The following is a 27,400-nucleotide window of genomic DNA, read 5'->3' on the forward strand; positions in this document are numbered from 1 at the left end:
TCTTTGATTTACGGTGATTTAATCATCGCCAATGGAACATGACATAACAAAACAGCCAACTTATTCATTCGCTACACGTTTATCTTCAATGTTCGCTATAAGGTCCCAGACCTTGTATATCGATTACAGAATTTCTTCACAATTACAATTTGTGTTGTCCCGTTGAAAATCGTTGACTTATACTCATATTGAGACATCATCAGCTGTAGGTGAAGTACCACAAATTTATACTCATTATTAACACTCAAGGCTGTAGTAGTAACGTTTCTTAAACAAGGTAACGCTCACTGACACAGGGCCTCCGTTTTTAAGGTAAGATCTGACACATGATTCTTACTTCTAAATGCCGAGCGTTTTTGCAAAGGAACAATCGCTACCTATGTTTACGTGTTTAGTTTGATATGGCCATGCCACGTAAGGGGTTCGAAATCACGACTTCCCAGTTACGAAGCGAACATTCAACCTATGCGTATCCATGACCAGTGTTACGCTACAGGGAAAAATTGTCAAATCTGTCATCTTCCAATCCTTAGAGTTTTTGGATCAATTAATTGTATATTGTTTAACGCCCCTTTCGATAAATTTTCACTCATATGGCGACGTCACCATTGCCAGTGAAGGGCTGCAAAATTTAGGCCTATGCTCGGCGCTTACGGCCTTTGAGCAGGGAGCATCTATATGCCGAATTCAATGTTTATACATGTACACTGTAGGATTTGTATGGAATAGATCAAAATTAGTGTTAGCTTACACTGTCTCTGTGCAACAGAAATGATAAAGGGCATATTCCTCATAAATAGAGTGCCAAGGTATATCTAATATTTTATAGAATTTCAATTTAAAAATCATCGACTGAAACAATGACCACACCCAATGAGAGGGCAAAGCATAGCATTCAGATGACGCACGAAGAAGACTGTAAACGTGTATAATTGTTCATATCATCACCATGGATGCATGGTTCTTAATACTTAAAATCATCATATAATTACTGTATACAATATAAAGGACATAAAAAGCAAATTACTAGATTTTAAAATATCATTTATTAAGAATATATCTTAAGAATTCATTACAATTGTGTCAGATTTGCATTGTGTAAGTCAGATAAAACAAAATACAAGTCTCGTGATGGTAAAAATCCATAATAAGACACATTCATACATATAAATGTAAGCAATACGAATTTACAATTATGATTATGTGATTTCAACACATCCACAACAAGGATATTCAAATATAATAATTAGAAACATTCATTGTCTCTATGAATAATCACACAAAATGATCAAATGCACTTATCACAAAGTATGGAATTCATTTTAGTCTGTATATAGAAATCACTCTGTCTACCACACGATACATTTGTCTTTGGGATTCATATTGCTCCCGGACACACAGTTGAAGGCTTTACTAAACTCCTCATTGTTTTGTAATGGGCCGATAACTCTGCAACCAAGATAGGCGTTTTGTTAAAAATATACGACTGATCTAACATATCAGTGTAAAAATCATATTGAAAATAAAACTTTGCTTTCATAGTCATCTCTACAAATAAAATGACCCCGCCCAACACCATTATGTCTTTACTGTGTCACGTGCAACAGATAATAGTTTCATTGTTCCAAGTTCTTTCCACACTTTGTATCGCTAACATTTTGTAGCCAACTATTTTAATAGATTAAATTAGGGCAATGATCCTAAAACTTTAAAAGAAATATCACGAATGCTTTATCAACATGGAATGGTCTCACCTTGATTTGAAATTTCCGTGTGGATCAACAAGGATCCGTCTTGTTGCTTCTTCTGGTCGTACCAAGCCACACCACACCTACAAATGAAGGCCAATAGTTATACTTAAACTGACCAAGTCTGTACAGACCTGAAAAATTAACTGACAAGTTACACATTAAAAAAAGATTAAACTCGTAAAACCTTAATAGACCTAAATCTGAAAGAGAACGAATATAAGTCGGAGTTAGAGTACGTTTTATCGAGTATATCATGGATATCAAAGGATGCAATGACAACATTTCGTCATGTTTCATGATAAATGTAAGTACATGTATGAAAGGTGAAGATAACGAACAGTGATCAATCTCATAACTCCTATAACCAATACAAAATAGAGAGTTGGGCAAACACGGACCCCCTGTTTATTAATTCAATAGATCATAACCTTCCGAAATGAAACATTATTGCACAATAAGAAGCTCCACCTCAAGAAGTTACGGTTCACCAAGAGGATCCAGTTCCGTGGTCTGTCAAGATTACTAAACAACTTCATGCAAGGTGAAGATAACGAACAGTGATCAATCTCATAACTCCTACAAGCAATACAAATAGATAGTTGGGCAAACACGGACCCCTGGACACACCAGAGGTGGGATCAGGTGCCTAGGAGGAGTAAGCATCCCCTGTTGACCGGTCACACCCGCCATGAGCCCTATATCCTGATCAGGTAAACGGAGTTATCCGCAGTCAAAATCAGTGTGCCAAGAACGGCTTAACAATCGGTATGAAACACGTCAGACAGCATTTGACCCAATGCGAGGTTGTATTGACGAACTAGATCGTTATAACGACCATAGAATTTGCGAAATGCTGACTTCAATCGAGACTGTTGAAATCCCTGTACCATCAACTTGTTTGTCAGTAGCTTAACTCGATTTAAAAACTGACTCTACCCAGAACAAGCTCTTGCATATAGAATCACTTGAGATATATAAACACCATATACAGGTGATAATGGAATATTGCTACATAAATGTGGGAAGTTGACGATGGAGAAGCTGAAATCATCCCGTTTGTCATACAGTTGAGTTGTTAGTTTGCCGTTAATGTCTACTTTCAATAAAATATCTAAGTATGAAGAAGAAGTGGACGACTCTGTGGTGTCCTTTATTTCGAGCTCACAGGGATATATCAAATCATATAAAGGGTCTAGATGGTATAACTGTATTTAAATAAAAAGTTCGTCATCTTCACATTTTCTAGTGTAAATAAAATTCCGTGTCATGGAAACAGGATTAGTTTATGTGATTTGAGAATCACGTGATCCTTGCCATTCTAGAAATGAATAATCATTATCTTTGAAATTGCAAAACACAAAGTTATTCAATTAGCACTCTTATGACGTTGCCTTTTGATGTTTCATATGTTAGAGAGAACGTAACATGCAACATTGTTTATTATGACAAATCACATATTTAACTTCAAATACTGTTAGATTTATCATCTGTTCGTTTAGGAATATGAGGAACTGACCAATTTGTTTGATGTTCTTTAATATGATTTACCATATGTACTTCTCCTGGGGATTGTATTAATTAATACATAGTAATGAATATACAACATACTACAAAGACTCGCATAGACTTTGTACAAGTGCATTAATTAGGTGTAAGCTCTTTTCCGAAAATAAATTACGCTGTTTATCTTACATTTCTTGTTTTAATACAAATAGCTTGCGTCCATACACTCTGTTCAGAGCAGAAAGTAAAGCTAAAAATAAAGCCCAGACTACAAACTATTGTTACATAAGATTAAAACCTTCGATGAGAAAACCCATTAATGTCTGTATATTGCCATACATCAGATTTAGAAATCGATTTGTAAGATAAATATACATACGTGAGCAGCATTCAGGAAGAAGAGTTGTTCTGGTGTGTAGTCCAGTCCTGGAAGAAAGGGCTCGGGTTTACCATTCCGTGACTTCTGCAGCCATTTTTCATAAGCCTGCAATTAATGGAAAAGACCCCATATCAAATTGATTGGTTGATTTTGTGTTGTTTGACGTGTCAGAGTTGTATAAAGTGAAAAAGTTGCATGGATTAGATTTATGGAATTTTGAGGACCTTGTGGCGGCTTGTAGTGAGCCTACTATTTTTTAACACCACAGTGACATTGCACGTGTCATTTAAGGGACCGCCATTAAACATAATCTACGATGGAGTAATAATCTAATGAGGATTGAAAATTTTGTCACATATTAACATGTATGGAAGGCGAAGATAGATGTATCGAAAGGTGATCGAAAGGTGATCAATCTCATAATTCCCACAAGGAATATAAAATAGATAGTTGGGTAAACACGAACCCCTGGACATCCCAGAGGTGGAATCAGGTGCCTAAGTAAACACCCCCTGTTAACCGGTCACGCCGTGAACCATATGTCTTAATAAGGTAATCTGAGTAACCCGTAGTCAAAAACAGTGTGCCAAGAACAGCCTAACAATCGCTATAAACAAATATTCATTTTGCATGTCTTGCCAAGTTAGAAGGTGCAAAGTTATCGTTAAGTAAGTGTTAGAAGTCTACGTTCGTGTTACAAATCTGTGTTGTTCCGTTACGTATGTGTTATAACTTGTGATATAGTGTTGTTATAAGTCGTGATATAGTATTATAAGTCGTGATATAGTGTTGTTATAAGTCGTGATATAGTATTACAAGTCGTGATATAGTGTTATACGTCGTGATATAGTGTTATAAGTCGTGAAATAGTGTTATAAGTCGTGATCGAGTGTTATAAGTCGTGATCAAGTGTTATAAGTCGTGATCGAGTGTTATAAGTCGTGATAGAGTGTTATAAGTCGTGATATAGTGTTATAAGTCGTGAAATAGTGTTTTAAGCCGTTATATAGTGGTATATGTTGTTATATAGTGTAATAAGTTGTGATAACGTACCAGCCAGCTTTCTTTCAGTCCCCCGTTGTCAGCTATGTTTTCACCAAGCGTTAGTTTACCATTTAACTACAAAAAAATAAAAACGGTGCAGCAGGATGTCTATCTGTCTTCTGATATATAATGTACAGTAAATCTTGAGGAATACCAGGGAATTAAGACAGATTAATAAGTTGATGTTGTTCGAATATAACAATGCCTCGTCCCTCGGGGGTTCTTAATTCGTTATGATCCCAGGATCATACTTTGTTCGTGTTTGTGGTTACATACACGATATAATGATTTCTCTGCTATCTACTGTTAAGATAATTAAGATAACAAACAGTAATCAATATCATAACTCTTATAAGCAATCCAATTCAAGGAGTTGGGCAAAGACGGACCCCTGGATATACCAGAGGTGGGATCAGGTGCCTAGGAGGAGTAAGCATCCCCTGTCGACCGGTCACACCTGCCGTGTGCCCTATATCTTGATCAGGTAAACGGAGTTATTCGTAGGCAAAATCAGTGTGCCAAGAACGGTCTAGTCTAACAATCGGTATGAAACACATCAGACAGCATTTGACCAAATGATAGGTTGTATTCGCAAACTAGATCCTTATAATGACTATAGAATTTGGGAAATACTGACTTTAAACGAGACTGTTGAAACCCCTGTACCATCAACATGTTTGTCAGTAGATAATAGAATTTAAAGTAAATCCGTTTTAAGGATGCTTGATTTTGATCTTACAGAAGAAGTAAGTTTTGATAATCGTTGAATAATAAAATATGCCTGTTCGTTTCTTCAGTTCGTGATTTTAGTCTTGAATCCGTTTTATGGAAATTTCCAGAACGAAGCACCCATGATAGCCACTTAGGTCTACAATCAATCGAACATTCTAAGGCCTTTCAAACAAGCCTTAAGTTGAGATTTGTTTACAACATGATCATCATGAAATTGTGTATGTGTTCAGCTTTAGTTATACATATAATAGTTTTGACTAGGGCCATATTTACTCTTTTTTTTATCAAGATTTATCATCATATCATTCTTGGAACATTATTTCACGGAGTATTGTCAACATCAGTCATATCACCAATCTGGAAATTTATAGTTTAAATGCTTAGATGACGAAGGTCGTAAAACTATATAACAGAATGACATAGCGTAGTGATAAATGTAAAAGAGTCAAACAAAAAACCCCACAAAACACCACTCCATTTTAGTTTTGAAGACCTCCCAACTTTTGCATGTACTGACAAGTCTTCCGAGTCTACTACAACGGGTACCTTTTTGTTGGCTTCTTCCACGGTATAAGAGCTGTACTGTTTAGACATGCAATCTGCTCTCTCTTTGAAGTTAGTGACAGATGCATTACTCCACCATTGCTTCAGATTGCCGGCCCCGTCATACCGACGTCCTGTGGAGAGTGCATTTATATTTTACGAATACCTGTGTAGTTTGTTTGAATTATGGGAGTAGAAACACAAAAAAACTATGGAGTAAATTACGCAATTAGCAAAGAAATTATCTCATGTTTCCACTACTTAGATATCAAATTCATGTTGGGAATGTGGTGAAGAGACGTCCCTTTTGTGTTTTAAGTACATTATTCCCTTTGAAATATATCACGCATATATTGCAGTGTTGAATCGAAAATCAAATGAACTTTAAAAAATAGTTGTTTATTAGTATACATTAAATGGTCCTGTCTATATTTTCATGTCCTTCACAATGCACCATACTCAAGAAGGTAGTAATATTTTCGCGCAAATTTGTAAAAACACATTATATTGACCGCATGGTAAAAATTAATTTAAGAAAGATTGAGAAAAAGTGTTGAGAAAACATCAGCTGCTATGATGTCGTTGGTATTTTCCTTTTTTAAAACCGTTTTTGATACTATTGAATTAGTGACGTATACAAACTGTGACTGTTTACTATAATATTATTTCTAATTCTTATATAAAACTGAGATAGATACAAACCACTATCATCGAAGCCGTGAGTCATCTCATGACCTATGACGTATCCAATCCCTCCGTAGTTGAGGTATCTGAAAAATATTGATGGACTTTGAATACGTACTGCAAAACATGACCTTTTTTCTTAAAAGGTTTTATTAACCATTGGGCAATGTAGGTTAACTAAACATAGATACGAAATATGCTATCACGCGAGTCTCAGTAATACCAGAATTGTGTACAATGAACCCAAAGATTAATACTACTCACTGTGGGTATCCGCTTTTGTAGAATGGAGGCTGTAGGATCCCCGCTGGAAACACTGTAGGGCAGAAGAAACTACATCAATGAAAGGTGTAGACAACGAACAGTGATCAATCTCATAACTCCTATAAGCAATACAAAATAGATAGTTGGGCAAACACGGACCCCTGGCCACACCAGAGGTGGGATCAGATGCCTAGGAGGAGTAAGAATCCCCACTCGACCGGTCACACCCGCCGTGAGCCCTATATCTTGATCAGGTCAGTAGTAATACCAGACAGATAGTACAATATAACATTAAAATGTGCTGATGAATATTTTCTGTCCAAATCCTCCATGAGAAATATAAAATATCTTTCAGTTATAACGAATATCCTGAGGAATATACTAAGGACCCGTTCAGAAAGGAATTCTTTTAAGATTCAATATACTTTTCCATCTTGGGGTGGACTGGATTTGTCCTGTCTTGTTTATATTTCATAATCTTTGCTAATTTTACCAAGTTAATCTTTTCACTTGAATGATATCATCACTATCAATTATTCAAGTGTTTGTTTGACATTGGCCTTACTGATTTGGTTCCTTGCTGGGTTGTAGTAGGCGTTGACGGTGGCTGGCGGCGTTTCCCACCTATTCAAAAAATATAATCGAACGCTATTTACTGTTCTAAATACGGTATCAAATAACATAAAACGCTACACCATAGACGTATGCGCTTGCACCAATTCAGTGCTAACACGGTATAGGTTTTTTGAGTTGTGCCCTCCATAGAGGTTGATTGTAATGACAATCGGATAATTTTACTTCTGACTGCGTACATGACAGGAAAATCCAGCGATTGATATTTCTGAAATCTAGCAATTTACATACAAAGTCTTAGTGAGGCAAAACGGACCCCTGGAAAGACCAGCGGTGGATCATGTGAAGGAGAAAGCATCCCTGTTGACCGGTCACACCCTCCATGATCCCTTTATCTTACAGGCTAACGGAGTAGTCCATAATGAAAACCAGTATGTAAAGAGTGGTCTGACAATTGGTATGAATGACGTTACACAGCATTCCACTTAATGACAGGTTAAATGGGGGGGGGGGGTGTCATGTCCGATTAAAGTTACAATACCACCTGTCGTTGGGTAAAATGCTGTTTGACATGTTTAATATGTATTGAGACCGTCCTTTGCACACTAATTTTGACTACGGATTACTCCATTTACCCGATCGATATATAGGGCTCATGGCGGGTGTGACCGATCAACAGAGATGCTTACTCCTCCTAGGTATCTGATCCCACCTTTGGTATGTCCAGGGGTCCATTATTGGCTCTCCTGAAATTTGTATTCTCTTTAGGAATTATGGGATTGGTCACCTTTTCATTCAGCTTAATAAATCGGGTTTTTTTTTTTCAAAACATTTTGGAGTGAAGTAGTTGTGAAATCATAAATTTTCCACACAATTACATTTTAGAATTATTTCAACAAGACATGACAAGAGTGGTTAGGTATTATCAGAAAGACAGACTGCTTTGGGGGTACCGCTATGCTTTTTCATCTGCTTCTCGTTCAGTTAAATTATACATGTATAATAATATTTCCTCACAAAGTACAATTCATGCATCATCAAGTAAATTCTTACTTCCCCAGTCTTACAACAATATTCCATTTTACTCACTTATTTCTGTCCACAGGTTTAGGGAGCTCTTGAAGATTTTCTTTGGTTCCAAGGATCAAGTAGGCAAGTACGTTGCTGAAGTAATTTGTCTCATTGAAATTGTACTAAAGTGAATTGGAGGAATATGTAAACATTTATTACATTTACTTGAAAAGAACAACACTGTAATTGTTGATCTCGAAACTCCACGAAATTAGAAAATGTTTTTGTTTTAGTTTAATTATCTATCATTTTAAAAAATATTTTTCTTCGAGTTTGACATAGGCATGCGACGCTAAATTTTTGTGGGATAAAGGTTTGATTCAATTAAGTTCTAGTAGATATCAATCTTTTATCTGAAATATTTGTTTGAATTGTTTTCAAACTTTGAAGGACTGTTGTGCATGAACTTCACAAAATAAAATTATTTCAAATGCTTAAATATTTCAATGTACGTTTTGAGAAATGAATACTGCATCTCGGTCAACGACGTGTTGACAAGTAACATTATTAATAAGCACATGTTATACAAGGTTTCCATCAAACGTGGGCACCGAATGTAGCGGAAGTTTACAAAGAATGTTGAGGATAAAAAAGATAGAAAAGGATTAAGACGCCATATGTATTGGTGTTTCTTGACTGGGAAATACATTTTCAACACACTCAAATAAATGTACTTACGTCTTTGTATCGTTCATTAAGGAAGGTGTCATTTTTCACTTCCGGTGGGTATCCTATCCTCGGCTGAATTTGGTCTGCCTGTACCACAGATAGTATAAAGGAAAACTGTAAGTTCCCAATTTACAAGTGGAAAATGTTCTGCATCAATGAGCACAAACTACATGCAACAGGACATTTTCAGGGGGAAAATCTTGCTTATAGGAGTTATGAGATTGATCACTGTTCGTTATCTTCGCCTTTCATTACTTTAGGTTTGGAGGGATAGAGTAAAATTGTTGTAACTTTTATCATCTGAAATCTATCATTTTCAAGGGTAGTAACTCTGATCGTCAGATCCGAAAGAATTTCTTCCTTAAACTGTTTTAGTCGTGAGGCATTTCTTAATAAGGTTAATTGTCAATTGTACCTAATTTTCGTACAACTACCCAGGGACTTAGAAAATAACATACGACTTATTTTGATTGCTGGTTACAAACATGCAAGCTCATTTTCAAAAAGCTGGTTTAATTTACAAATAATTAATCAATTTTAAGGGAAAAGGCTGATGAAAGGGGAAGATAACTAACAGTGATCAATCTCATAACTCCTATAAGCAATACAAAATAAAGAGTTGGCCAAACACGGATCCCTGGACATACCAGAGGTAGGATCAGGTGCCTAGGAGGAGTAAGCATCCCCAGAGAGATGAAATTGAAGTACGTGTACAATATATTTTTTTCTGTACTATAATAGATCACTTACTATCATAAACATATCCACATGTGAGTTGTCAAATCATCGCTAGACATTGCTCAAAATAAAATAGATATAAAACATGTGTTGGACATATCAACGTTCTGTTCTTTATACGAAAGATGAAGATGACGAACAGTGATCAATCTCATAACTCCAATAAGCAATACAAAATAAAGAGTTGGACAAACACGAACCCCTGGATATACCAGAGGTGGGATCAGGTGCCTAGAAGGAGTAAATATCTCCTGTCGACAGGACACACCCGTCTCGAGTCCAATACCTTGAACAGGTAAATGGAGTAAGTTGTAGTCAAACAAAGTGTACAAAGAACAGTCTCACAATCGGTATGAAACACAACAGGCAGCATTTGACCCAATGACAGGTTGTATTGGCAAAATAGATCACTACAACGACCATGGAATTTGCGAAATGCTGACTTTAAACGAGACTGTTGAAACCCATGTACCATCAACTTGTTTGTCAGTAACCTGCCTCGATTTAAAAACTGATATTCACATAGTACATATTCAACGTTGTAAATGATTTTAAATTGTAATCTGTCCGAAGGAGACGTTAAATATCGGTCAAATATCAATGATCACAACCGCTTAATTTTAACGTAACGTTGTAGTGTTAAAAAGCATAGACTTATTTGAGACCATCATAAACATGTCAAAGCTTCAAAATAATTCATAAAGTATATTTTCCCTTGCATAATATGTCTGAAATTTCGCCGATTCGGACATATACACATCGAAAGACAATTTCAGGTAAGCTTATTTTTAAATGTGATGTGATGTGACTGCAAAGAAAGATATATTATGATTATGGTGCTATATACATTACATCTGCGATTTATATGCAAAATTAAGAAAGAAAAAAACCAGAAACGTGTGCCCTTCCATACTCTAAAATCACAAACTCCCCCAACGTAAATTGATTCTAAGTTTAAGTCAACGTACTCTGGTCATGTCAAAATATCAAGATGATATGAATACCTCTAAAAATATTTCTAGAACACGATTGCAATCGACAATATTCGTCTTCCCTATAGCTTTTGTTCTTTTGGTGCACTATTTTTGGATACTGATACCGGATTGCTTACGGAAATTGACACTGTTCACCTTTTGCTTACCTTTGGTTTTAGCCAAATTGACAACAATAATTTAATGCTTTGATTTGGGTCTACACAGTATAAGCCTTAGATCTGGAAGTTGTCACTGATCACCGTTTAGTTAAGTTTGCAGTTTCAAAAAATCCACTATTAAACTTTGTTTAGCATTAATTTTACTCGAAACTTTTCTAGAAATTGATAGTGATCAAATTCTGCTTTCAGAAAATTTTTGAATACCCAATTAGCTTTGACAATGATTTGCCAATGACTACCATTCGTTTAATTTTTGATAATGTTTACCTTTCGTTTGGCTTTGGTTTTGGTTTCTGTATCCATCCATTCATTCCTGCCTAACAAATCTTTCATCGCTGATCGCAGGTTTTCTATCATTTCATCCGCCTGATTTCCAAAATGTACGATGTACATACATTATATATATATATATATATATATATATATATATATATATATATATATATATTTATTTATATATATAATCAATCAATATAATATTATTGAATTTGAAAGGATGTTATATTACGAATTGTCTCAACATATTTCAAATCCTTTAAACAGGGCATGATGGACAACATTTAAGATTGCATAATAAAACACACAAAACACTTCGAATAATGATCAGAAAAAAGCAATAATTATGCATTTTGAACCAGAGCGAGCCTTATTTCTAAGCATATACTGATTAAAGTGAGTACCTAATGTAGCACAACTTTTTGATGAGAAAGGTTGACACTGACCCGCTGATTATGTTTTGTATTGAGCTTTCATGGAACAGACAGAGATATTTTGCCTAGACCATACAGTAGATAGTAAAGATAAGATTAAACCATTCTTGTACTTAGCCTTCCTGAATACGGATTATGGTCAGTACCAGATGTGACACCCCTAATTATTAAGGAGCAGATACAACCGTCCTTGTTAAAAATAATTATCCCGGTAATGGATTATAGTAAAATCTAGAAAGGACCTTCCATGTTCAAAACCTTCCTAATTAAAATTCGTAGTAAGGCAAATATGGGACCTTCTTTGTTGAAAATATCCATTAATATGGATTGTAAGAGGGACCACAGAAACTCTTTTTTCAAAGCTTTTCTGAATATGGTTTCTAGTAAAGTCCACATAGAACCTTTCTTGTTTTAAACCTTTTACATTATGATTTATAGTAAGGACCAGATGGAACTTCCCTTGTTCAGAAACTTGCCATGGCTTGCAGCAAGAACCAGGCTTTCTTGATTATGGTGTGTATTAAAGACCAAAGAGATATCCTTCGTTATACTAAGCCTTGTGATTTTGGTTTGTAGTAACTAATAAAAAACTGGACCTACCCTGTACTTTGCGTTGCTGTTAAATGTTTCTTCCAGGAATGGTTTTCCTACAGCTAGGCCGATTCTGTCATTGACACCACCTACACAAACTTTCCAGCGAGGTGGCTGTACTGCAGAGCCAGTCAAAGCCTACATGAATAAAGAAGGAACCCACAGACTCAGGTAATTATTACATTTAAAGAGAAAAATGCAAATAGAGATGGATAGCAACCAAGTGTACCTCTCTATAATCGCCGTACACATCTCGAACTCGTTGTGGCATTGATCCTGACATCATTTTGAGAGCAAGCCAAATGACGTAATTTTGTATTATCCTGAAATTTGAAAACGTAAGCAATTTCGGTGTTTTATGTTTTGTTACATTCTCTACGTACATTCGATGTGATTAAAAAATCTCTAAGTACAAAATGAATCCCCCGCTAACACATTTTCCCCATCAACGAAACTCCGAATGGAATACAATGAGTTATTCTATAACACTACATGTATATCATCACTGATAGTATTATGTAAAGGATTGTATATTAACGTTATATATCAGATTTTGAAAGCCGAACCTTTTGTTTTTTGTGTAGAGTTTATTCAATATTTCGCCTATATAAGCAGGATTTCGATTGATGACAGGTGTGGACGTGTTCACGGTTATTTGTAGATCGGATCGTCCCAGCGTTGCACCAAAATAGTGTAACCACTCAAACTAAAAAAGATCTAAATGGACTCAACAAACTGAACACATTAATTCAATTCAATAGTATCATTCCCAGACAATGATTCCATGAGAGTTAAACAAGGGAAGGGAGCTCATGTCATTTTACTCACGTGGGGATATCTCCTTTGGAGTTCTTCGATTTGCATTTTGTGGTAAAGTTTTTCATCGTCCCTTCTCTCGGCAGACGGCATGGTAGCCTGCAATACAATCATTATATCAAACCGGAAACAGGGACTACCCATCAAAAGCTTGTTCGATGGGATAATTCATGTCAGAGATTTTAAGTGTCTATTTTACAGGTTGTGAAATGAGAATTACGTACATTTGCTATATCTATCTCAAAGTCTACAACTTCTTTCATGGCATCTGCTGCTTCTCCAGAGTCTGCGCCGAAGATAATTGCCATTTCTGTGGCATATTTTTCATACGCCAACAGTTTGCGATCGTCTCTGCCCTTCAGGAAATAGTCCCTGTCAGGTAGCCCCAACGCAGGCTGGTCAATCTGTCCATTATAAACATATTACCCATTATTATAATATGAAAACCCAACAAAGACGACCAGTTTCCACTGCATGAAGCAAGTGAACAGGAAGTAATGATTATTGTGTTCCACAGTACGGATACTCGCTATTTACACGCGTTGAATTTTCACTTGAGGTATATGTAACAGTCTGATCGTTGAACTTTCGAATCTCAAACAATACCTGATGTTAAAAGACATTGTAAGATTTTTAATCTATCACTAAACTCACATAAAGGATGTTCCTTGTTGGATTTTTTGAATCGTCATAGACATACATATCCATGAGAGGAGGACTATTGGTGTATTTCCTTATAACTGTCAGAAGCTTGGTCAGATTAAAAGTGTTTTCGTTCCAGTCCGTGTCCACCACAGGCCAGCCACCAAGCTCTTGTATCATCTTCCTTGCAGATGTCAAGTTTTCTTTTTCGATTCCATCTGTGATAAAATAATCTACAGTGTATTTCAATTATTTTACTGTAGCTTACATACACTCAAAATGATTTTATCTACGAAGAAAATTTTGATTTTATAAGTTTTACCCTTAGCTTATATAACTACTGAACCAGGTGTTGTTACGAGAAAGGGCTCTCACTGCTACGGTCTTGAGCAACATGCATGCTTCAAATTTCATATCAATTTACTTATAGCTGATGATGTCTCTATATACGTGATAATTTTTTGAATGCGACATAAATACATTCAAACATGAAAATTTTGACTTTTGATTATAACCGTGAAATGCTAGCACCATCAAAGAGGCACATTGTATCAAAAGACAGTTTCTGGGCTTTTCGTAATTGTCTTTCCTTTCACTATAAGGTGAAAACGACGAGAATATGTTTTGCATGCGATGAAAAAAGCTAATCAATCATAATACATTTTAGAAAGTTGTCTGGAGTTGAACTTGAAAGAGAGACTGATACATAAATTGTTTTCATTTGTTTTAGCATTGTTAAATAATCGTTAGTTCAATGTTTACTCATTTATCATTCACTTTTTTCTTGGCATATTCGAAGGAGTCTTATTTAATAATAAATTACAATAATCATGTGTACACCAATTAACTTGGGATATTCTAAGGAGTTTTATTTAGTAACAAATTATAAGTTAACTTGCATGCAAAGGAGTCGCTAGCAAATGTTTCATCGAATGCGTGATACAATCTTTCAAATTTGAAAAACGGCAATATTTCTAAATCTTGGTCATTCCATTTCAATTATATATATATATATATATATATATATATATATATATATATATATATATAAAAGGATGTCCCGTGCCACAGTGGGTGTAGCACGCTTAACAACCCTCACTACTCAATGGCCGTAAGCACCGAGCATATGCCTAATATTGGTGAGTCTCGATATCAGTGAAACATGCTCAAGAGGTACGTTAAACAAGATGAATTCAATCAATATAAAGCACTAAAAACCAACAACACTCAACATCCGAAGTGTCGGATCTATTAGCAAATGCGAGGTCAAATAAATAAGGATATTAAAAGCACTAAAATGACCAACGACACGAACAACGATGAATTGTCAAATTTGCGGGACGACCTGTCGTCCCTTCCTCAGGACGATAGAATATTTAAATATAAAAGAAAACTAAACAGTAAAGCAAACTAACACAAAAACTGAAAGCTGATAACAAACAAAACGTCCACATATTGAAACTATCGAGTTAAATATATATATTGAATTATATATAATTTGGGTGTGTGCCCTCCCTGATGCTTTAAATCCCCACCCGTGGACCTTAAATTTTTTCAATTGTTGCTACAGATTCTTGCCCAATATAACATATATTAATACATAATTTGTAAAACATAAAAGATTTCGTGTTTTTGAGGCTTTGTCCCCATCCCAAACAGGCAGGCGCCATTAATTTTACGAAATTAGTAATCTGTTCCATGAAATGCAGCGAAGAATCTTAATAATGGTTGCTCGACGCGCTACTCGCGAGGGTCATACTGATGTAGCTGACCGAAAATATCCCTGTATTTATATGACAGATTATTGAAAACTTTTAAATACATTTATTTACGAATCACATGTTGGTGCAAAAAGGGGAAACGATTTACAGGTACACATTTTTGCAATTTTTTCAAGATATCTTAAAATGGTGAAAAATATATAGATTATTTAAATTGGTGTTAAATCCCTGTGGGTAGAATCAACAAATTTCATAAAATATTTGAAATTGGCGATATAATTGGTGAAATGGTACAATAAATATATGTCAGGTAAAATGATAGCAATTTTCGACAACGACCTGACGAGTCTATGCTATATAAACACGGATTTCTGTACCTAAAACCATTTATCAAATGACCTTTCATAAATTTCTTAAATTATACTTTACACACATACGACCCTCTAATATCGAGTGCTATATGAATAAAAAGGTTTTCATTTAAATTTTATACCTCACCGTTTCTTCATAATGGTAAACAATAGTAGTTTGTTGTAACGACGTCTAGACACACACAGGAAGTTAGATAACCTTCTCAATGTCATTTATTAGTAGGGTTTACAAATGAATGTCTCTAGAATCTAAATATTATTATCATAGTGATAACATCCATCGGAGTATTTATTTTCTTACTATCAAAATTGATATATACTGGACGAAATAATTAGAGATAGAGAAATTGAGTGATATTTGCAAACAAAACGTGTCTAAATAATACATGTATATGGATTATGGGAAATGTTTTACAGATTTTTCTTTGGAATCGTACTTCGATTTAAATTCAACAAGTTGTATACAAAACGTATGTGCATTCCGTGTAACAAGTTGCTTTTGAGCATTTTAAGAATGGGAGTGCTAGAGAAATTTTGAAACTGACACGTTATAAGTAATTTCAAAAGCACGTGCGCCAATAGTTTGTACGATCTCCCGAAGAATCCAAAATGGCTGCACCTTTACGTCACGTGCTTGTCAGTCATACAATGCTCGCCTGTGGTTTCCGTTGTCAGTCCACTTGGCAATCCCTTTAAGAGCTCCCTCTGAATCAGGTATCACTACCATTGAAAACGCAAGTAAAAATTGCAATCAAGGAAATTGGGGTCCACAACATCCTAATCTTGTAAAAATGTAAAAACAACGGTTTCAGAATGCTGTGGACTTGATTTGGCCTTCGAGAGATCAACAGTTCAACATTTCTGCACAATCAATAAGAACGAGACTTCAACAAGCCCTTTTCCTCTGGGGGTCCGGGTTAGAATAAGGCTTTTAGAAGTACCCCTTGCTTGTCCTTCGGATGAGACCGCAAAAACATTGGTCCCGCATCACAGCAGGTATATAGATCCCTCCCTGCTTAATGGCCATTAGCGCCGATCATAGGCCTAAATTTTGAAGTCCTTCACCGGTGATGGTGACGTCCCGATATGGGTGAAAAATTCTCGAGTGGGACGTTAAATAATATAAAATCAATCAAATCAACAAGCCGTGTTAAGTCAGCAGATACACATTCTCAAACTGTGACACTGGAAAATAAAACTTAACAAGCAACGAAATACAGAATTTAGCAAGAACCCCATTTTCACCCAGTGTTATCTGGAGATGAGTCTCCTATTTGAGTAAAATAGCATAATGACTGGAGACATGGCTGACACACAAAAGCTAAATGGTACGCCAATTGCTGTGATGCTAAGTTTCATCCTGTAGATGGTGGATCGTTGATGATTTGGGTATATATTAGTTTTCATTACAAAGGAATGCATCACACCATTCACTGCTCCCACAACTGGATTAAGATATCAGGAAGAATCTACACGTATGTTTTCCAGTATAGGTCAGGGGTTGTTAGTGGTTATCTTATCGTACAGTGGAAAATGTTCCTCCACGTGAATATTCACTTGTAAACCCATGCCAGGAGAGAAAACCTGTCGCGCGATTGGAATGGTCAAAATGTTCATGTGTTGACCTGATTGATTGATTGATGTTTTCCCACACATTTAACAATTTTTCAGTTATCTGGTGGCACCCAGTTTTTTTTATTAGTGGAAGAGAGAACCTAGATACAAGTACCTGGGAAAGTTTCCCAGTTTACTTTCGGAAGGTCGGTGGTCTCCACCAACCTTCCGAAAATAAACTGGGAAACTTGCGCTAGCGGGATTCGAACTCGCGCCAACAGAGATGAGAGGCCGTCTGATTTTGAGCGCGATGTTCTAACCACTCGGCCACGGAGGCCCTGAAAAACAGGGACAATGCTTATTACGAATTTCGATTTCAATGCGTTTCGGCTTAGTCTGTGTCTCCTCAGACGAAGGGAACTCCACATGACGATGCCAGAGAAATGGCAATGGAAACCGCTGGTGAACGTTGCATTGCTGAAACAGGCATGTGCAACCAACAACAATTTCCTGAAATCGTACAAGATATCAACTCACATGTTTCTGAAATTATTTTGTATTCTTTATGACTGTTCATTATCCTCACTTTTTCGATGCCTAACTTTATTCTAGTTCACTTTAGAATCTTTCTTCTATATATGGAATTCAACTCTTTTTCCCTGTCAAATTAACAAAGGAAAATATGGTTTCGATTTGCACATCGCAATATTCGGATGTGCAACACACCAATCTATAGCTGGTAATGATACATTACTGCGCACTTTTCAGTACTGTCTTGCTTATATATCTGTGTGTGTGTGCGTGAGATCGCGCGCGTGTGTGTCCTTCAAAGGCAATCCAGTTTTAATTATAACATTATACGGGCAACACATTCTTGGACATACAAAATTTACATATAACATCAGAGAATAGACAGAATATCAAGGGATTATTACATTTTCAGATATTTTGGTTCGTCTCATCCTATGGACAAATAGACCGAAGTAACGCACCTTAAAATAAGAATTCCTCATACCTGAAATAGCCTTAATATCATTTAGTCATGTGGTTTTGAGAATATTATGTGCGACTTCGGTGACCTTTTACTAAATTAAGAACCTCTACACATGTCAAAAAGATACAGACACCTGCATTGTTATACACACAATGCTATATGAATAGATGCAGAAAATATCATTCTATAAATATTCGGTTGTGCCGTGCACAGTGTATGTATTTCATGTGCGTTTACCAGACACTGAATGGATTTTTTAAAAATTGTTTTCACAATGGAACATGTAGAGAGTTATATTAATATCATACAAACAGTAATCCATTTTATTTATTATCGTGTCATGAAATTGCGTACTACAGCAGTTTTTTAAAAAACAAATTCTTATCCGTTCCTCATTAAGTAAATGAATTTCCCCCCAATGAGTTATGTGTGCGCAAGAGATATCTTATACTGAAAAATTAACACAGTTTATGCACTACAAATTAACAATGTTTTCATTAGTATTTACAATTTACTTTCAGATCACTAATTTTACTCCAACATAAAGGGAAAAATGGACGTATGTCGGTCCAACATATGCACTTTCACCCCATGCATATAAAATGTAATTTCCTCATTCAATCATTATTCATATCAATTTTAGCAAACAACTGGTGAATCCCCTTGGCATTAATTAGCCCAGAGGTTCATGACCTCTTGTTTTTAACACATCTTTAATAAGGACCACGCATGGCTTGTTACATTTGACTTACCTAAATCCACGCACGATTTGTACAACTTTTTGGCTTTTTGAACTGCCTCGATGTCATCCGCGTCGATCTTTTTCTCCAGTAAATCTGTCAATATGCATAAAACTTTACATTCCTCACTGTATATCGTTTGTTGAGTTAAGAACAAATATGCTGAAATATCATACAAACGCAGAAATGTGAAATTAAATCAAAGGCGTCATTTTCGAAAACTGAAGTTGCCATGAATTAGCGAAAAAAAGATTTGGGATAAAAATATCGATTTTCAGTATTCATTTTACAACATGTATGCTGCTAGTGGTGTTATAAAACTATTTGGTGTAACACCATTCCGTTGTGTATTACTGTTCATGAAGTTGGCGCGACTTCTGTGAAAAAGCAGGACTTACACTCCAATTATGCAATGAAGTTCATAAAGTCGGCGGGATTTTAAGTCCTAACAGTTTTACATGTATATCTACCTTTGATATTTTTCTTCCAGGCGTATTATTACATAAAACTAATAAACGTAGATCAAAATGAATACCTGTCAATGTTTAATATAGCTTTTGAATTTACTGGGTGGGTGTAAATAAAAATATTAGAATATGACAATTCGTGATATTGTAGTTTTTGTTTTTACACCCACCTGCTATTAAAAAAATCACGATATCAAATATACATGTAGCTTAAAAAGAAAGAAAATATCACAGAACGAACGGAACCGGAACTAACATTTGAGCGTAATGTCCACCGAATCGTCCACCTGGTAAAAGACGCCGGTGATGGCCTTGTCCTCTGGAATCACCTGCTTCCGTCGCCATTGTCCGCATGCGTACTGGAAGAAATCATCGCACGGATCTGCTGAAGTATCTATGGAGTCTAGTAATTTTGAAGCTGAAATGCGAGGGAAGTAATGTTTGTGCTAAGATTGATCTAAATGAACCTCTTCTTATTCCAAATGGGTAAAATAGATTCAAGAATCGTTACAATAAAGTCGATATAGAGTTTCATTACCTGCCCGCACACATTCAGGTGAGTTACAGACTTCTATAAATAAAAAATGATAAGGAATTAGAGCCACAAATTGACCAATTTATGCGTATAATGCTTTACAAAATATTTCTCGTTTATGAGATAGAAAGCATCAAAGTCTCATACATTATCCCCTATATACCTGTATATGTCTTATTATGTAATCAATGTTCATTTTGTGGAACGTAAAAACAAGCAACTTTCCTTCAATGATGCTTAATAAATTCTTTTTATTTTTTTTTGAGTTATTTAGAAAATACCTTTGACCCCTCTCGCCCCCTTCAATAAGGGGCTGTCCCCTAAAATTTTATACAGTCACATCAAGCAACTTTGCTTCAATAACGCTTAATAAATGTTTTAGTGTTTGTTAATGCATACACAATAATTGTAATTATCTACATTTTTTTTTTGGTTCTACATAACGTTTAACAAAATGTTTGTAGGTTTCGAGGTAGTCAGGATATTCGCTTTTAGGGATCAACCCTGCAATTTCTTAGAAGGAATCACAAGATGAAAATGGTATGTTGTTTAGAATAACATTCTTAGAAATTTATGTTCTAAATGCATTCCAAAATACTTATTTGTTAAGAAATTGAGAACATAAACTTTTGTACATTAATCCCAATAAATCCATTATTAGGTATCCAATGATCATTGTTCTGATGCCAGCAATTGCAGAACGTCACATCAAGCAACATTGCTTCAATAACGCTTAGTAAATGTGTTAATGTTTGAGATATTTAGAAAATATTTCTGACACATCCCGGCCCCTTATGTAAGGGATTGACCCCTAAAATTTGATATCGTGAAATAGATCTCATTATTATCTGCAACTCTTATTGTGTATGCATTAACAAATTATTTTCGTATAAAATATATTAACGAAAATGCGTCAAAAAATGCACTAAAAATTTGTGGCTCATTTTCGAGCACTTCCGAGCTCCGATGCTTCTTGCACTGAAAATCGCAAAACCATATGTCATATCTGCCAAGGCTCCTCTACAGTCGCTGAAAATGTAAGGTTGATATCTTTGATAGATTCTGAGAACACTCCAGGACTAAGTGACCCTTTTAAAGTCCGAAGAGGACAATACCTTACTTGATAAATGACTTCATCAAAATCGGAAAAAAAAAAGTATCGAGTTCAAAGGAATGTCTATCATCCCTGAAATTTTCACAAAAATAGTTCGACGCATATTCGAGAAATTGCGAGCACAAAAATTGTAAGAAAAATAATAACAGAGAAAAAACTTGCCATAACAATAAGGTCTTCCATTGGAAACGGAAGACCTTAATTAAAAAACATGAAAAAGGGCAACATTAAAAGTAAACCAACATCTTATTGGAAGAAATATTTGAGGAAACAAATGTGTTACACAACAGTATAGCACAGGAATACCGACGATTATGCAGCTTGAAAATACAATTTAACTGAAAAGTAAACCAAGAATCACTGCTTGTCCCACAGTACCTTTCGATAATGTGAGGGTATTAGCCTCAGCTCCAGATTGTACTGACGGTTTATTATCGTCCTCGTCTTTTCTGATGACCACCACAGCGAGGGCCACCGACACAGCTATAATGGCGGCCAGAGCCAGGACCAGCACACAATAGAGTCGCTGGGAGCCCGAGCTCTTCCTGGTGTCTTTTATACTACAATGGACATAAACATATAAAAAGAATATATAATGTGATTACGAGCATTCCAAGCCTTGTATAGAGGATATTCGCTGTATACCAAAATTATGTCCATTGGTTGCCATTTTTGGAGAACCTAGTCTCTCCTCCTCCCCGTTGATATTTGTTGCTTAGAGATCTATACGTTTTGGCCCCGGGGTTATATTGATGAAAGAAACATACAATAAGTGAAAATGATACCAAATACGAAGTCTTTTGGTTTTTAAGGCTCCGGATCCCGGATCTCCGACTGACTAAGGAATGAGATAAAACTCAATTGATTGCTGCGAAGCCGTGGACTCAAGACGAATACTGATTCTATAGACTCCACAAAGTCCAGACGCTCAGATTCATTCCTCTTGAGTATGGAACTAATTTTAAAACGTAAGAGTGCATTTTCCAGGAATACTATAGGTACGTAAGGACGTGTCACGTGATCAAGTATCTCATTACATTCCATCGCTACATTAAATGTCGTACTGAGGTATAGTGACCTCATTCATCAATGGAGTGATAGTGAGCACATTCCAACTTCACTCTTCAAGGCCTCGGTACATGTACGTCATAATGATGAACATCTCTTTAAAACTTCGATTTTGTTTTCTTTTGCTTGAATTTAAGCCTGTTACTTCTGCATTTCAGTATTATGATGAAACTTTTTTACTCGTTCTAACTACTAATATTCACTTTGCAAGATGGTTATGAGTAAAAAAAAATTATTTTTTTTAATGTTTGGTCCTACCATAAGGTTCCAGAGGACAGGCACTATCATGATTCTAAATATAGAATTTACTGGATGGGAGAGCTACAAGATGACAAAACCCTTGAATTCGTTTCTGTAAATTACCCACGGGTCAGTGGAAAGAATCACTATGTCCAGCATCGAATTCCATGTAACCAAACAGCAGACTATTTGCCGTCGACTTTTTGAAAAATGTTCCATTAACAATGTGACCTGTTAATGTGAGAGGAAAAAGTTCACAGGGTCAGATAATGATGGTGTTTAGAATTTCTGGATACTCAATATTTAAATATTGTTCACACCTGGAGTTTGAAGCTTGGTATGTTGTTTGTGGGGATCAATTTCTGTATCACTGCTAGAAAGGTGAGAAGGGGAAATTGATAAACATCTTCACTCTTTTGTGTTGAATTTCGACAGATTCTTCATTTCCTTGAGAAATGGTGGGGAATAGAGAGCTAAACAATGGAGTGTAATGCGATGTATGAAATAGTGGATTGCATTCAATATAATTAAAATATGAGAAGCAATGCACAATTGGAAGGGTATTTATTGTATGAGCACACAAAGGGATTCGAGACAAGTTCTTATAACTACGAGTTTTTCTCATGCGGCGGTGATAAAAACTGCTATGAAAACACAAATGAAATATAATGAACTTATAATGCAATGAACGCCTGTATAAGATTGTAAAAGACATTTGAATACGTTTTGTGGTTTAAAGTAAATAAACTGTTTTTAGATTACGATGAGGATTTGATATGTGGAGTAGTTTACTTTCCTCCTGAAGGTTGTAGAATGTTTAACAGAATTTGAACAGGAGCTCATTAATATCGCAAACGATTCTAAAGATGTGTGTCTTATGGGTGATTTTAATGCCCGAGTTGGTCATTTATGAGGAACGAATTTTTGGCTTCTAGCTATTGTCAAGTACCAAACACACTGAAAGTTAGAGAATTAATGACATCAAACTTTAAAACATTATTTAAAAAAAAAAGGTATATTTATTTCTAAAATTCATGAGTTAGTATATTGTCCTCCCTAACATGTATATTTATTTAAAAAATGTCCGAATCTCTTTGTATGCATTATGCCCCCCACCTTTATTTTGTGCTAATGAAAATATGTTTGCATGTATTATTTATATACATGTATTTATACCCTTGGAAATACTGATTATATAATTACAAAATCAAAGTTGTGTGCCTCATGTGCCATTGTGAATGGTTTGAGCCAATAATTGAAATGAAATGAAAAAAAAAATTATTTCTTCCATGTATCAATTATAATATCAAATTTAAACGATATGACATAGTTTTTTACTGCCCCTAATGCGTGTCTATAATACTCAATTCATTTCATCTGAATAATTCATCAAAGAGATTATATATTTTTGGTTAGCATGAATCTGTGAGATTTACACAGTAACATTCAGCGGTATCGATTAATTATTTTGAAATAAACATGGATTCCAAAGTGTGTTCGGTGAATGATTGAAATAGATTGTTCTGGAACCGCAGCTGTTGAAGTCCGTACGACCTACATGTACATCAGCTGTGTATATCACCGGAGTGCTTAAACAGACCGCTGTCATGACTCCGTGCTTAGACACATTGCTATGTTAATTTTGCATCCCAAAATGAAGAAAGTCGAATTAACCAAAAGATAAGCAACCATCTCTTAATGCGACCTTATCTATAAGCGGTGAATCTCTATAGCGCGCCACCAACTATGTAATATGTACAAGCATTCATTATCCAGATAAAATTGCCACTTATGTGGAGAACGTCATTGTCTGAAGCTAACAAATGGTATATTGTTTACTTACAATATGTACATGTATGTCAAATGTCTACCCACTTGTACAGAAAAACTTTCCTTTTGCTTCATCTCCTTAATGGCGGACTAGAGCGGTCCCAATAGCCTTAATATCCCCTCTCATTAAGTTACTATATCATAACTCTAGGCACTATATGTATATAATTACAAGTTTTAGTTTTTCAATAATGGATCTGAACACCCCATTTCAAAATCTTTGATTCGCTGATGAGGGATAGTCGAAGTATTAATTTTCCTAAACCTTTTCGCATTACCCATGACTTGTAAATTCACAACAAAACCTAGCACCTTCTCATGCAAAACAACCCTGTGGAAATTCAATCACATGAACCGACCTTAAGAATTTTGAATAGCAGTACCAATAATAAAGGGGATATGTTGATCATGAATTAATGCTATGAAATATAGCCCATGTTTCCGTATTAAAACTGAGTAACTGAAATTTTATCGTTTATAAACCACTTCCCTGCTATACGTATTTTTATCAAAGGTTTAAATGCAATTGGACCCTGGTGCTTACAGGACAAAGCACCTGATCCCGATTCTTCGTGACCATTTTTCTGTGACATGGTTTGGGTGGTATGCACACCCAAGTCACCTACAAACCAGTACAAAATTTCCGAAGAATGATGTGCACTTGTCATCGAAGGACCAGCGTGAACAAAAAAAGATAGGTGGGAATGTATTTGTGTAAATAAAACATCCCTGTCTCCGAGATATTTTTTGCAGGTGTGTCGCCACTGGACGCGATGATGATATGCTTAAAACCATGTTATGTACGTCCGGCGTGTCGACGAGTTCATGAATATCAACTGACCTTGTTTTGAAATACGGAAAAATCGTTAACGTCATTTCACATGACTGAAGTAATTACGCAAAACCTTTACATTAATGAGAAACATTTATGAAATGCATACCTATCATATGAGCTGGAAAAGTTAACAAAAAGCAATATACCTTGTATATTCTGTACCTCTGTTGTCCATCTCTGGTCATTATGGTTCACAGCGGCAGAGAATGCGCAAATTACGGTGTTTGTTCACGATTAGTTAATCTCTTTCTAAACAGATAACCGTTTTATATGTTGGCGTGACTGGCGACAATTTGACCGTCACACCGTCCGGTTGCACGGACCCTTGGTTGTGGTTTTATAAGAAAGATTAACAAAGTCCGCGGATACGGCACAAACAGGAATGAAACCATGAAACGCTTCACAGGCGGGAGAGATCGACGAACATTTATACAGTTTGATTAATGTGCAAGTCGGCATTGTTTTCGTCGTAGTTTTTCGAGCTTCCGTTTTTGTTATTTTATGGTAACTCTTTTAATTGAATTCTACGTTTTGTCAATGTATGCATATATTCATTGTACGTTTTTTTTTTAAAAGTCATATTTTTTAATTTGCCATTTTGATTGTACATGCATAAGCATTTTTTCTATTTACTTGGGAAGGGAATGCGAGCCGACAAAAGGGCATGTACCTCTAGTCGGGAATATTCCCTTGGAAAACTTTCATCTCATGGTCGGAATCGTTGAAATAAAAATGTATGCTTTCGCGATTAAAAAAATGATTAACCTATAATTTGTGTAATTTTAAATTTGCTCATCTCTTATCTATATAAAAAAAATATTTATTGACATTTTATTGGCATTCAATCATTTTCATGACAACCAGAAAACTTACCCCAAGTCAACATCTTGGTCCGAAATTGTCACTGAAGACGCAGTGAGATCCTGTTTACTCGTAGACATGGTTATAGAGACTGTGTGCGGACGGTGCTTGGCGCTCTCATGGGAGATGAACAGGACAAGGACACTGTTAATTACAGCCTGACGTGCCCCTGTTTGAGCACTGGACAATCAATAGTTGACTCCTCTCCGGTCGCTTCGCTGGGTAGAACAGAAGTACTGCGCCAAGAAGGTGTCTCGTGCAAATAAAGATTTTGTAATTCAAACTTTATTTATATACGCTTGAAAAAGTCTCGGTCGATGTTTGATAGATGTGTATTAAACATTAAGGTTGTATATATAATGAGGGAGTGTGAGATGTGCACTGCGTAGTAAAGAATGCGTTTCTAAAAGCATTTAGACTTTATTTCTGTCGCAGAACAGGTGAGAAGAGGATTAAAAATTCAAATTTACACACTATATACATATACGAACAATTACAATCATAACACACGCACAGAGAGAGAGAGAGAGAGAGAGAGAGAGAGAGAGAGAGAGAGAGATTCCATTTGAAAAATTAAAGAATGTTGAAATATATATTAAAATAAGCTTTTTTCTCTCTCTTTACAGCGAGGATACGATAATGAAATGTAACAGTTAAAATTTTCACGATTTCGGTGTTTGGATCATTTGCCTGATTTTCCTGATATTGCTGTACATGTATATAACTTTGTCCTCCCAGTATGACTGGTTGCCTGGCAGTGTGCTGTCCAGGTCCACTAATATCTACAATTATGTGTAAATATTTCAATTTTACAGTTTTATTTTTCCAAACGATTTTGATGAGAAGGACATGTAAGTTCTCATTTTGGTATAATTTGTAGATTAAAAAAATAATCTAGTCCAGGTACACTCTTGTTCAATCGTAGTCACAATGTACATTATTTATAGGTAACTGGTCATCCCACCAGCTGACGCACAGTGCCGTTACATAAAGATGATTGATAACTCCTCATATTGTTTGTACGTTTTAATTTTGAGCATTAACGTCGATTAACTACGAAAGCCTAGTGGGGTCATGTAGGAACATAATAAAATCAAAAAGTTATGATTTAAAGAAAATAAGTAGTAAAACGAGTTAGAAAGTCGCAATAACGAGATAAAAAGTCGCTGATACGACTTAAGGAAGTTACGAATGTCTTTGAATAGCG

General features: G+C 35.7%; 1 protein-coding gene across 1 annotated transcript; it reads right to left on the reverse strand.

The window, feature by feature from the left end:
- Positions 1-1,027: 1,027 nt before the first annotated feature.
- On the reverse strand, positions 1,028-26,468 carry LOC125661930 (neprilysin-1-like). Its single transcript, XM_048894106.2, has 22 exons — positions 26,206-26,468; positions 21,738-21,919; positions 20,249-20,281; positions 19,967-20,128; positions 19,256-19,339; positions 13,876-14,081; positions 13,446-13,625; positions 13,234-13,320; positions 12,972-13,111; positions 12,635-12,728; positions 12,415-12,543; positions 11,372-11,470; positions 9,223-9,300; positions 8,563-8,666; positions 7,466-7,524; positions 6,901-6,952; positions 6,655-6,722; positions 5,956-6,086; positions 4,687-4,752; positions 3,634-3,738; positions 1,755-1,831; positions 1,028-1,449 (listed from the first exon to the last, which is right to left on the reverse strand). Exons 1-22 carry the CDS (start codon positions 26,271-26,273, stop codon positions 1,350-1,352), a joined length of 2,304 nt encoding a protein of 767 aa, XP_048750063.2. The 5' UTR covers positions 26,274-26,468; the 3' UTR covers positions 1,028-1,349.
- Between the last annotated feature and the right edge of the window lie 932 nt (positions 26,469-27,400).

This window comes from Ostrea edulis, chromosome 1 (assembly GCF_947568905.1).
Source record: "Ostrea edulis chromosome 1, xbOstEdul1.1, whole genome shotgun sequence".
Lineage (NCBI taxonomy): Eukaryota > Metazoa > Mollusca > Bivalvia > Ostreida > Ostreidae > Ostrea > Ostrea edulis.